The following is a 14,492-nucleotide window of genomic DNA, read 5'->3' on the forward strand; positions in this document are numbered from 1 at the left end:
AGAGAATTTCATGTCTGACCGTATCGTAACACCGAAGTCCGTTTCCTCCAGTACTGGGTTTAGTTGAACTCCACCAAGTGAATAAGTTATTTTGGGATTAGTTTCCCAGGTGTAATACCTTACACTTTGTTGGATTAAAGCATAGCTGCCATTTTTCTGACCATTCCTGAAGTCTATCTAGGTCTCTCTGAAGAGGCTCAGCTTGACAGTGATCGTTAACTACTCTACCGATTTTAACATCATCTGCAAATTTAGACATCATGCCCTCTATCCCTTCATCAATGTCGTTTATGAAAATTAAAAACAACAGTGGTCCTAATACTGATCCTTGGGGAACCCCACTTCTTACATCAACCCAATCTGAGAAATAGCCATTTATCACAACCCTCTGCCTCCTGCCCTGAAGCCATCCTGCTATCCATCTAAGGATTTTCCAAGTGATTCCAACCTGTTCCAGCTTATAAAGCAACCGCTCATGTGGGACTGAGTCAAAAGCTTTGCTGAAATCTAAATAAACAATGTCGAAATTATTCCTTAAATCCAGCTCATGAGTAACCCTTTCAAAATAGCGAACCAGATTTGTTAAACATGATTTTCCCTTTACAAAACCATGCTGAGTATCCTTGAGAATTTCAATTCGATCCAAATGATCCTGAATTCCACCCTTGATCATTGCCTCCATGATTTTCCCTTTCACTGAAGTCAGACTGATAGGTCGATAATTTCCCACTTCGCGTTTACAGCCACCCTTATGTATGGGAGATACATTTGCACTTTTCCAATCCAAGGGAATCTCCCCAGAGTCTAGTGATGCTCGCATAATTAGCCTCAATGGTTCAATGCACTCGCTTGCCGCCTCTCTTAAGATTATAGGGTATATTCCATCAACTCCAGGAGCCTTACTGGTCTGTAGGCTCGAAAGTTTTTTCATTAAATAATCTTGCGAAATTTCAATATCATTAATTTCATATTTTTCAACTTCGCTCCCACAATTTCCCATTGCCACAAAAGGCTTTTCATTTGTAAATATCGATGCAAAATAACTGTTAAGTTCGTCTGCAACGGTAGCTGGTGTATTAATACTATCCCCTTTCCCTTACTTAAAGGTCCGATCTGGTTTGTCCTGCTCTTCTTGGCATTTATGTATGTGAAGAATTCTTTATCCCCCCTCTTTGCTCTGTTTGCTAGTGATTTCTCATAAACTGCCTTTGCCTGTCGAACCTTTTCTGTGGCTCTATTACACACCACCTTGTAGCTGTTATAGGCTTCAGTACTTTTTATTGCTCTGTAACCTTTCCATGCCACCTTTTTCTGCTCAAGTAATGTGGCAACTTCACTATTCATCCAACTTGGAACCCTTCTCGTGGAGTATTTTTTAATGGTAAATACGCATTCAAGGCATCTGTGATTAATGTTTTAAAAGCATACCACAGTTATTATTATTATTATTATTATTATTATTATTATTATTATTATTATTATTATTAATAGCTATATGGTGCAAGGAAGCCTGAGGCTTATGCTGCACCAGCCAAAAAAAAATAAAAATTTCTGAATTACCCTGAGAGAGAGAGAGAGAGTCAGAAGTAGAAGGGAAATCACCAAGGAAGAGAAGAATGATGATATCCAGCTCAGGACCCTGGGTGTGCCAAGCCCATACTCACCAGATATGAGCCCCTGGGGTGAATTGTATTCATTCTCTGTGCGATATCTACCCAGTTAATAGAGGCCATGGGGCATCGTGGGGATACCTTAGGGCATCGTAATTTCCTTTTCTGAAATTATACCCCATTCCTTTGCCTTTTACTACTGCTACCTCTCTTCATCATCCACCGTACAACTCCGTGATCACTTCCTGCTACTGGTTCCTCTATTGTTAGCCTTGTTATGTCATCTGATTCATGGGTGATGATGAGGTCTAGAATATTCTTTTCTCTAGTACTTTCCCTGACATGTTGATACAAATAACAGTCATTTAGTTGAATTAAAAATTTTGTTCCTCCCTTACCAGAATCCAAAAAGCCCTCAACAATAGGACACATCTTGATGTTATTTTCTTTGACATAAAAGCGGCAAAAATGACAAAATAGACATAACAACTCTAATCACCATTCTCCAGCAGTACTTTAACATCACTGGAAGGACTCTCAGTATCATTAAATCAATCCTGGAGCATAGACATCTCATCATCTCACATCGCAGATTTCGGACAACTTGCATTACTAATAGAGGTGTCCCACAAGGGGGAGTCCTCTCATCAACCCTATTTTCCGCAGCGCTGGAACTCTTCCTGGCATCCCAAACTGACTTCCAATCATACGCTGATGACCTGAAACTTTATATCTCATCTTCTGACCAAACTCAGGTTCTTAGCACTACTTGCAGGCAAGTAAAACCATACATAACCTCCAACAATATCTGGCTTCCATCCGACTACAGATTAATCAAGCAAACACAGCTCAAATGTCCTTCACCCGGAAGAAGTTACGCAATGACATTAATCTTACCATCAATGGATCACCCATTCAGAAAGTTAAAACACACAAGGATCTCGGATTAGTATGGGATGAGGGGCTGACATTCCAGGCTCACCTCCTGAACACAAAAACTAAAATGTACTCCGCTATGTGGGCGATCCGCCAGGAACTAACGGGAATTCATGACGCCGACCTGGTAAAGAAATATGTTGTCCGATATGTCTATCCCATACCTCTCTATGCCGCAACCATTTGGTCCTCTGCTCCCACAACACACTTCAACAAGTTCCTCAGCCTGGAATACTGGCTCCTGAAATGGCTCAACTGGCGGACTGGCAACCAATACACCATTTTTAGGGCTCAGTTCTACATAAATCTGGAAGTCACCCCATGGAAACAACAAATTGTGGCAGTAAACCTTCTTACACTTGCCAGACTAATCACAAGACGACTCAACGCCCCTGACATTACTGATTACTGATCTAATAAAAACTCCCCGCATTGCCGGAAGGAATCAAATGGACCCCAGGCTCCCACTCACAATCAGTTTGAACAACCTGAAAGGATTGAGACGCATATTCCCAGGAAACACGGTAGATTTGATGAACAATCTAGCCATCGACCTGGATAGATTCTGCGAGCAGTGTCAGAAGCTAAAGGATACGTATGCAAACGTACACTTATGAGACACCACGAAGGAAAATGCCACCACAATGCATCCCGTTAAAGACAGGTGAAAAGGAAAATAAAGTGAAGCCATCACTGGTCCTCTCTCTCTCTTAGAATCTACTACTCCAAAGACGCCTGGCTGTGAGCACTAGGCCAGTCAAGATTGAAGAGATACCACGTGCAACAACCGGTGAAGGATTGCCTCATTTCTCCCATGGTTTGTAATTTATAGCACTTTTGAGAAAATAATCTCCTATAATTCTTTCAATTATGTAAAATAATAAACACTGTAAGTTCTGTACCTTTCGGGTTAAGCATACATGTGCTCCCTGTAACCGCCGGACACATGTCCCTGTCTTAACCTCTGTATGTGAATATTACCCCCCTAGCTTTCTGCTGTCCAGGGGGTGGCTCTTCTGCAGAGCAATAAACAGATTTAATAAATAAATAAATGGCCAGAAGAAGAACGATACACGACACTACTCATGTACAATATGCATAACTTTTAAATCTCTGGCCTTTACAAAGTACTGTATCACACGACAATGTAAACTACTCGGAGATGGGGGAAACCCCTGGTGCCGTTTGACCCCAAACACACTTTACACTATATGGGACGCCTGCTTGCTGTGACAATTGAGAGCTGACCTTTTAGGACTTCTCATGACGCAATCAGGCATGTCCAGAACTTTGTCCTCTGTTAAAACTAACGGTCTACCAGTTAAAAAACTAATTAAACAAAGAAACAACTATTATCAAACAGTCAAATGAAAGTCGTTTGACTGTTTAATAATAGCTGCGTACAAAGTTTGAAATTTTAATTCGTACAGGCCTAATTAAAACAGTTTTAAATACCTGGACTGTCCACTGCCTCCTTGAGATTGACGGCACAGAACGGATCTACAACATCGCAAGTGTTACCAGTAGCCACCTCATGTCCAAGTTCTACTTGAAGTAGCTTAACTCGGACAAATCCTCTGGAAGACATTATCTACATGAAGGCAGCGATAGGTTTTCCCAACTTGTACCTGCGACAAAGAGCAACAAAAGTCTGTAAGCAATGGAAGTATTACACCAGGATTTAAAAAATTAACTCATATTAATATTAATAATAATATTTGACTTCGTCATAATAATTAACGGAATTGGTCAGACAGGACTCAAGAACCCATGCTGTGATCCATCAAGGTGGTGTATTGCATCCTTATCAGGACGCTATGACCCACCACTGAAATCATCCCGAAAGGAATGACGCACTCACATGCAGCCATTTTTAGTATAACAATATGTATATTGTCCACTCCTGGAGCCCTGCTTTCGCTCAGCTTCAGTAGTTTTTTCCATAGACTATTCTCCCAGATTGGTATATTTACAACAGTCTGGCTCCTTTTCGCTGTTCCCTCGTGGTTCGAATGTTTTTTCACCTGTAAAGATGGTTGCAAAGTATCTATTCAATTCTTCAGCTACTTCTGCTGGGCTTTCCATGACTTTAATAGCTCGATCAAGTAAGGAACCTATATGATTACCTCTCTTTATTTGGTTTTTAAATAAGCTTTAATTGGCACACTTAGCTTAATCCTTAACATTGAATACTGGATATTCCGATGGTTAAATAAAGACAGACACTCGGGAAAACTTTCAACAATAAGTAAAGCATCCTTTATACTACTTTTAATTGGACACCGTTGGAGTTAATCAAAATCAGGAGCGACGCCATTATTTCATTTCCTGATAGCCAAAGAAAGACAACGGAAGTAGAATTAAGTTTCAAATATCTCTACCTGGACTGTTCATTGTTTCCTTGAGATTGATGTAGAAAATTGACTTCCGAAGTAGCATTCTTTGAAGGCTTCTGAAGTAGCCCCAAAGAATGCTCGGCAGAGATAATGCTTATGGAACTACCATTTATCTTCAGATGTATCAGCCGATAGGTTCCCCCGTGTCTTCTCAAGAATAAATTGTGTGGCAAAGTTTTGTCACACAATTTATTCCATGTCGGATTATGTGAACGGGTGAACGAAATCTGCAAGGAAAAGTTGATGGAAAGTGTTTGAGGGCACACAAACAATCGCATAACTTATTAGATCATGAGTACAGTGACAATCATCATAATTGCGTGACAAATATTACTAAATTTTACTTTATGTTTTATAACCACGGGTTTATGGTAGCACCTTCATAGTGCCTATATTATTCATTCAAGTGATTACAAAAACGTGATTAACCAAAGAAAGATTTTTGTTAAATGGATTGCAATGGCATGCAGTTTACTGACAATAACACAGTTTATACGAATTTGAATTGAAAGCTTTTCGAATATCAAAAGCAGTTTGTCATGCACTTTCCACCATTCTGCAGTGGTGTAGACAAAGATGGAAGAGCAATAGATCCGCTATTGCCGAAGAGGTGTACTTTACCAACCCTCCTACCATGTGAAGAATTAAGCAAACAATTAACTGGGAGTCTCAACTGTATATAAAATCAGTCTTTGATGACAACATTGCTAGCACAGTTATTAGTTCGCCTCTTAAAAATCACCTCAGCATTTCGGGTCACCTTCTCTCCATCATCGAGGCAATTTTAAGGATGAGGATTCCCATTGTAACTCATAATAATTTTCGGTTCTCGGTTTCCAAATCCAGAGGAATCCCGAAAGTGGAGTGAATCTCATCCCCACACAGGATGAAAATGATCTGAGTTCGAGTCCTGTCGATGACTTGAGGTATTTTTATGGGCCTTTTCCACAATGTGGCCGATTTAGTCGGTCCCAGGCGAGGGCAGCGTGGTTTTTCTTCCGGGAGCTCGTATTTTTCGGCCAGAAAACAGAAAATCGACAACAGAACACAAGAAATTTATAGACAGTATACACGGAGCAATAGGGCCTTAGTCGCTGATGCTTCTAAAACCTTACTACGACAACATTTTCGTAATATAACTATATTTTAAAGTGGCTTGCCAGATAGTTCGAATTTTAAACGGCTCATATTCGACAAAAAGTTGGGAACTCGTGAACTAGAGCATTTCTGAGTTGCACTAAAGAAAAGTCATCTTGGTGGAAAATAAGGGCATGTTCTGTTTTCTCTTCGGAACACATACGTGACTCTAAGAAAAATATTGGAAAAACTCCTCTAGTGTAGCGAAAGGTGCGCAACAACTGCATGCAAAACAGGAGCAGATTTAAAAATGTTTAAGCAATAACAGCGATATTCAACGAGTAATTTATGCTATGGCACTTTTACACTTTTTTTGCAGAAAACTAAATCCAGAAAAGTCCCCTGGCTGTTCCAGAATCCAGGCCTAAAAGTAATCGAACACGTAGAACGAAATGGAACGTGAGATCAGGATGCGACTAACCACCTACCCTACCCTCCTCTTCTACATCTGAACTCGCGAATGGAACACGAATTTTATGCTATCTGCCAAGAAGCTGTGTTCCATGACAGATCGATTCTATCAGCGAAGTCTACATCTAGTTGATTTGTTTATTAAAACTTCTATTTTTGAAAACAACCGGATATATGTGCTAGAGAATGCATATCATGATGAATTACGTGTTCGTTGAGATCCTTTAGCCCTGAGGTATTGGTTTACAGAAAATTAAATTTTGTTCTGGCATTAGTAGGCTGTGCTTTTCTCCTTGTTATGGAATCCTTCCAGCAAACAAAATGAGTTTCTTCGCGAGGGATGCTGATAATGATTCACGCTGTTACACTTGTAGCCCCGGGCACCAGCCATAGAGTGAGAGAAGCTGTTGAACATGAGTGAGGGATAAACAAAATATCTTTGCGAATTCTGTGCTTGTTCTCGAGTAGTCAGTCCTCTGGATTTTGAAACCGAGAACTCTAGGAACCTGAAAAGATTTATAAAATATATTTACAACAAATTGGTTGAATCCTATCGACTATTAATTCCTTTGTGCCTTTATTTACCATACCTACAACGCATTCTAAATTAGATCCGGTTAGCAGCAATTATTTATTTTACTACTTCATCTTTGGCAGAGCACAAATTACAATGAGCGCATTCTGCTTTAGAAACATTACCATTCGCAGATGAAGAGAGGCAGACAGAGAAGATAAGATAAATAAACAAGGCTAGACGGATGTTGTTACTTTATGGCTTTCAAGTGCGTTATGTCCTGGAAAGCGAAATTGCCACCAGAAGAAGTACTTTCCAACGTTTTCACATACAAAGAGTCACTGTTCATTGCATTATCGATGTTGGCTTTATTGTGTTTATTATTTGAATGGACTCGTGTTCTACTTCCGGTTTTACCTTTTCTGTAGATGGCATTACAGTAAGTATTCTGAAAGGTAGCGTAGATAAGGCACTGAAATTTAGTAATGCATGCACATTTCCGAAAGAAAATCAACCAAGCAGAGGAGCTCGATCTTTATGAGATTTTTATTGACCGTGGAATATAACCTACAGTAAAAAAGTTTGGGAGGTTTGGAGTAGAATCATTAGCTCAGTCCCATAAGCTGTTGTTTGTTTCAGGCCATGAAGCAGTGTTAGTGGATGGTATCTATAAAATATGACTTTCCAGAATTCCAAGATAGAAAGCGATCGTGGAAATCTTTTTGGGGACAGAATGTAGAGTGAGCGAAGCGTTTAAGATGAGAGTAGCCTAATTAAGAAAATGGTAATGAAATTGACGCCTAGGAGAAAACTAACCTTGCGATACAATCAGAGGACAGAATTCGCTAATAGGTTATCTTATCTTATATGTGATTTGCTTAACTGTAACTGTTGATATCTGAGCTGGTAGAAGGGAAAGACATCTCTCTCTCTCTCTTCACTCAATTATTTAATTTGCTGCTGTGGAATGATCTGTTTAATTGCTGCTACAGAGTTTGTATTTATTTAAATACTAGAGCAAGAAATGGTTGATGATAATATTACGGTGCAATAGACTGAGAATTATTTTTATAAACTAGAATACAATAATTGTGGAGGATTAGAGATAAGATCTGCTTCTTAATACAGTAACCACACCCCTTTATAAAAATGAAACTGTCATAATGGTTCTGAAAATCCATACAAACCATTAAAAACAAATGAAGAAAATATTAAAATCAAGGACACCGAAGCCATACGAACTGTACAATGCAACATCAGTATCTAGACACGCAAAGTGTTGGAGTTCAAAAACAAATCGGGATTGACACTGATCACAATAATCGGCGTACATTGTATTTTATTTTTAAAAAATCTTTCCCACAGTCTTGCTAGAACATTATTCAGTTTTCCAAAAACATGAAAAGTGCAAGGCGATTTTCGTGTCTTTGGAAAAACTGAAAAATCGATTACATCCTATTGCTTTCTGGATGGTTGCCGTTGTATGTTGAGCCGTACGCTTGTGATTGCGCTTGCAAACTTTGGACTTCACAACTGCTTTGTGCAATGGTATAAGCAGACGCAAGATCGATGTCCAGCTCCCTGGCCACATCGTCAAATATCGTACGCCGATCCGCCCTGATAACGTTGTTTGCCAGAACATTATCTTCTAAGTTGTGTAAATTTTTTTACTGGGCGAGGGACATTTGGAATATTATTTTCTTCCCAATAACAGTTTGCTCATCCCCACACTCATGGGCTCATGCGGTTATCGACCTACATATTTTTCGTATGCCTTTGAATTTCTGCTGGAAGTTCCATCTACGTTGTGAGAAACCCAATAACACCGAGTTATTGGCCTTTTAGGGGCGACTTTGTGGAGGCAACTACCTGGGTGGAAAAGACCTGAGTTTGATTCCCATCGATGATACGAGGAATTTTATGGACCTTTTTCACAACCTGGCTGAGTTAGTCAGCCATCTTAACATGTTGGAAAATGTTCGTGGAGTGTAACAGCACATTGGAACACTTTGAAATCAATTTTAGGACAATACTAATCAACTGGAACGCCATTATATCAAGATCTGTCACAGTTCCAGTTCAACAGAATTAATATTAAATTACAAGAGTTGGTTATTATACATATACACAACAGTAGTTTCAAAAATCCCACATTTGCTGGATCTGGACTCCAACTATGCTGGATTTACGAAGCTCTACCGTATTTGCGATCAGAGAAAGTCCCTATATGTGTCCCTTCATACCCATTAAGTTTTCCTACAGTCCAGATGAGTTTAGGTTCTGCGTTGTTAAACTCACAAATGATTTTCAGTATCCAGGATTCGTCCAACCATAGTTTCTGTAGTCTTAATGATTTCATATATATTGTTTCTGCAGGTTGTTTTCGTAACTTTAGGTGACATATTATCCTCGCTGTGTCGTCAAAGAGACGATATATATCTTTTACCCCTTGAACATTTTCCATTAGCCATTTCCGCTCTACCTTCAACTCTTTGGGAGAGAACGATATTTAGCGAGGACGCCTGCTACTACGTCATGTCTTATTTAAAGGACAGAGAGGAAAGAGAAACAGAGATGGATTGTGGAAGTGTTTGATGCAAACATAAGCGACGCTGACAAATGAGTGCACCAATGCGTTGCGTGACTGATGTTGAGCAGATAGAGTTAAGAGGACTGTTGGAGGCTCCATTGTTTGTCTACCATTTTTTTTGCACAAAACTGAATATTATCGTAGAGAAGAAACAGGTATTCTCGGGGTGAAGTTGAAATGTAATGTTGTTTAGACTTTGAACGTAAGGTGAAATAAAGCAAGTTAGCCGCTAAAAAAAGAATAGAATAAGAAACACGAAAAAAGCATTTGTTCTGTTTCCTTTCAGTCATTTTACCTTATCGCTGGGCATAAACAACGAGGAGGAAATAAAACAGAGCACTGTCAAAATGATATTGCATTGCAGTATTTTTACCTGTCACTTTAAAAGAAAGGGGTGAAAAAAGGATTAACTCTGATTCACGTGGTTATGTGGTATAATTATCGACAGACTTCGTATAAACAGTTATAATCACCTTCACAATTCCTTCATAATCTTCCTAAAACCTTTATAAACACTTTCATAATGAAAATTATCTAATACTTTGAAGGCTATGGACTGTACTGGTCTACGAAGCTGGTGAAGGCTCAAAGTCTGGAATGGCTGATATAAAGTTGTAGTTCGCACGCTTGGCGATCAGTTTTTGAGTGTCTGCGAGGAAGAATGGGTCAGCCGCGGCATTTTTCTGATTTGGAAACTTGGAATGATTATGGGAACAAGACGTGCAGGTGCCAGTATCTTGACAACAGCCAAAATGGTTAAGTGCGTCTGTTCTGTGGTGTTAGGAGTCTACCGGGACTGGCCCAACAGCAGTCGAACAACCAGCCAAAGTTCACACGTGGGATAGCCACGTGTGGTCGGCTACCGTAGTGGGCGTCGAGGGTCTCGTCTAGTAACACGGCAGTAACACAGCACAGTAGCCCAGCCAATCATCCAGTATGGCGTAGGAATAGCAAGACCAATAGTCACCTTGGCTATGCACCGAACATTAGCTTGAAGGCTATGGCAATCGAGATCCGTCACGAGTACTCATGCTCACTGCAAGACACAAGAAACTGGGCTTTGCTTGGACACGTTAGCATTAACACTGGACCACCGATATGTGGAAATCTGTCACCTTGGCTGATGAATCTCATTTCCAACTCTATCATGCTTATGAATATATTTGCATTCAGAGAACGCAACATGAGGCCTGGATGCACTGTTGGTGTTCAAGGCTGGAAGCAGTTGCGTTGCGGTTGGTGAACTGTTTTTGTTTTTGCTAACTGGCTAACATGACAATGAATTTTCCATCCTCGATCTCAACGCAGTTGAGCATGTTTGGGAACTACTGGAAAAGGATATTCGATGCTTCGACATTACTGTACACATTGTGCAACGCATGAGTAGCACTACCATAGGACACTCTGCAACACCTTGTGGGGTCAATGCCAAGACATGTTCCGATTCATAGGAGCAGAATAGCACTTTGCATTACTTGTAACCCAATTAACAATAATTATTAATTTTCCGTATTTATTCTCTGGTTCAAGTGTGTCCTATGTTTAATTTAATTTTAGAAACTCTCATTGCTTTGTTATCTTGTAAGATACAAATATAGCGATAGGTTCTTCTTTTGTTAATGAACTATGCACTCGTTTACAATACACTAGATCAGAAGGTTTCAAAAATGTAGATAATGTCTTGCGCTGTCCACGATGGCCTGCAGTGTAGACAATGCCCTGCGGGCTGTATTCCATGCAACCCTCATTGGAAACGATGTATAGATAACAGAAGAGAATACAAGAAAATATATAATAATTTGCGTTGAGTTTTTATCCTCCATGAGAAAATGGCGTTACTTCACTAATTACCACTCGTTACTCCATCACTTGGAGAGAGAGAGAGAGTGAGATCTGGGTTCGAATCCTGTCATTTAGTCAAGAAATTTTTAAAGGCTACTCACCGGGGTTGTAGTTAGCTGATCTCAGAGGGTAAGATTTCCCTAGGGGTTATAAATTTAAAAAAATAATCTTTATGAATAGTAAATGTCCATAATACTGGTTACAATGCATTGGTAGTACATGCTCATCAGGGCAGCAGGACCAGCTTTACACTTAGATGGTGGAATGATTAATTTTTTTGAAGCCATTTACTTGGTCTAGAAACAAGAGATCCTCTCTGTGAGGAGTTGTCTGCGTTTCTTGTCTGTAACTAGTTTCTGTAAATCAATTTCCATTTTTCGGAGTGCTTGTACGCATGGAAGTGTTTGAGGTGGTAAGAATCGATCACACGTGTGCATCCGGTTCCGTTTTAGAATGATTTCAGACTCAATCTCAGAGACTCTGGAGGGACGTGCTATTCACATCTATCCCAAATGTTTGGGCATTTATGTTACCTATTAGCATTTTTTTATCACCATCATAGAACGCCTCATGGTGATGAGGTCGGAAATCATGTTCAGCTGTTGTGCCTTTTCTGTGATACTAGCCTGAGGGGTGGGGGAGGTGGTTCTTTGATTGTTATCCATTTCGAGGTCCAGTATTCGGAACTGAATATTGGCTTCTGCGGGGAGGGAGATGCTGAGGCCCAGATTTATGCGGCATACAGATTGCGGGATATACTCATGTATCTGCTGGTTGTTTCCCTATCATGGATATAAAGTAGTTGCTGCTTCGCTCTCCATCGAAGGTAGTTGAACCGTTTCAGTAGGTGCTCGATGTGAACGGCTTATCTGAGCTTAGGATCAAAATATACCTCGAGGTGACTGGTGGCAGGAGGTATTGGTGATCCTCAAACTGTGGGTTTAATGACAGTTGGTTGGTTTTTCAGAGAGAATACCATAACGGTTGATTTACCTGGGTTGATTGAGGTGTAGGCAGAGTTTTGCAGAAAGCTGACAAGTGCTAGGAGGCTCTCATTTATGCTTGAAGTAATAAAAGATCAGTCTGCAGACCTTGGTATTTTAGTAAGTAGCTTAACATCATCTGCGTATACTAAATAATAATCAGTTCGAGAGCATATGAAGAGGATGAGAATAGCAGGAGGCCGGAGAGAACCCCCCCCCCCCCTTCCTCTTATGGGACACCAGCGATAATTCTGGTTTTGCCAGCCTGTACAACAAGCAAATTGGCCTGTGAACACAGACATAAAACACATGATAATGATCACACGTGGGACCATATGAATTCAGTGTATTACGATCACAGTGATCGATGCTAAGAATCTCCAAAAGCAGGCCATCCGTGTATTTTATTCTACTCTTTGTTATTGAGGAATCAATAAACACTGGTCCTTTCTTTTGTTGTTTAAATAGAAGTCCAACGGTTACACAAAATCTGAAATTTTCCCATTTTCGAATACGAATCATGTGATACTGTACACCATGCTTATTTAATAAAGTAACAACTAACAGTTGGAAAGGAAAAATCAATAAATTTCTTTATTTGTAAGGAAAGGGTGTCTATTATCCACGTGCTTGGAAATGTAGAACGCGTGTGCAACGCTCATATTCAGAAAGTACGACGTGCGGTACAACAACATCACTTAAATTAATGAGTCTTAAGTTGCAATACTTCCACTAGCTTTTAATTTATTTACGATGACTAGCTAGCGGCCTTTTATATAATTAAGGGCAGCGTGTTGTTAAAGATCCCCATAGGTTGATGTGCAGGTCTCTGTATTAACAGTAATTCATTCTAAATGGTTTTATCGTTCATAATTCTAACTTTGGTTCTTGGGGATTTAAAAATATATGTTTTAGATGGAAAAGAGGTAAATTTTAAATGAATTGCAATTCCCTGACTTTTAATTCTGAAGAAAAAGCATGGAATGGTTTTTGGGTGGAATATTTTTATGTTTTATTATTAATTTCCAAACACCAATTTCTTTCTATAATTAGGAAATGACGTTAGATGATTTTCCATGAACTTTTGATCTCTAAACTACGTGGTTTAAAAAATAGCACGTGCCATTCTATTTCGCACTATTTCTACCTCATATTATAAATATTGAACACTCCCAGCACTTTTATTGGAAGGAGTACTTGAACCCGTGACCTTTATTTTCTTAGGCAAATATATACAATACTTACGGGACCAATCCGGCCATACGAATTAACCATTTCTGTTTAGTGCTGTGACTATCTTTCTGTGGAGATGGTAGGAATCAAAGCTGCTGTAGAACCACAATATGAATCAGAGCTTGCTAGTACACTGCTCGACAAAATTAACAGAACACGTAAAACATGTGGTGTAAATCGTGCAGCTTGCGATGAAGAGGGACAGAATTTGGCACGGTGGGGTACCATAGAATAACGATGAAATGAAGAGACAGCGAGAAACTTCCGACAGGTATAAGGGACGTTTATGGGGTTCTATAAGAATTTCCAAAAAGGTCACATTACAGAAGTCGATATAAGATGCTTGAAAATGTGGTCACATGATATCCTCCAACGGCTAAACAGGCCTGACAGCAGTGAACCATTCTCGATAGAGGAGTGTCTATAAGATTCTCGGAAAACAAATGCCATTCTTCCACCAGCGCAGATCTTAGCTCACCAAGTGACCGAGGATCGAACATTGTGTGGCACCAAGGACGTCCCATACATGTTCGATCAGATTTAAGTCTGGTGATCGTACTGGCCACGGCAGTCATTGGATATTTTCAGTTTCAAAATATTACTCCACCATTTGAGCTCTTCGTACAGTGGCGTTGTCGTGCATGAAAAGAAAATCTAAGCCAATCGCACCCCTAAAAAGTCGCACATAGGGATCGAGGATCTGTTCTCGGTACATCTGCGCAGTCAAAATACCCATATCAAAAACATGAAGAGGGGTGCGGCCGTTGATCCTTATTCCATCCCCCCATGAGAACACTGCCTCTGCCGTAAGCGTCCCTTTCTCTGATGTTGGAGGGATGA

At 39.9% G+C, this 14,492-nt stretch overlaps 1 protein-coding gene across 1 annotated transcript in view; it reads right to left on the reverse strand.

The window, feature by feature from the left end:
• LOC150090077 (protein kinase C delta type-like) overlaps nt 1-4,134 on the reverse strand; it is a 38,208-nt gene extending 34,074 nt beyond the window's left edge. The window contains exon 1 of the mRNA XM_090390166.1: nt 4,002-4,134. Coding sequence (XP_090246292.1) covers nt 4,002-4,134 — 133 coding nt within the window. The remainder of the gene's footprint in view (nt 1-4,001) is intronic.
• Nucleotides 4,135-14,492: the final 10,358 nt, after the last annotated feature.

Source organism: Mastigoproctus giganteus, chromosome 2, assembly GCF_048544385.1.
Source record: "Mastigoproctus giganteus isolate SK-2022 chromosome 2, ASM4854438v1, whole genome shotgun sequence".
Taxonomy (NCBI): Eukaryota; Metazoa; Arthropoda; class Arachnida; order Uropygi; family Thelyphonidae; genus Mastigoproctus; species Mastigoproctus giganteus.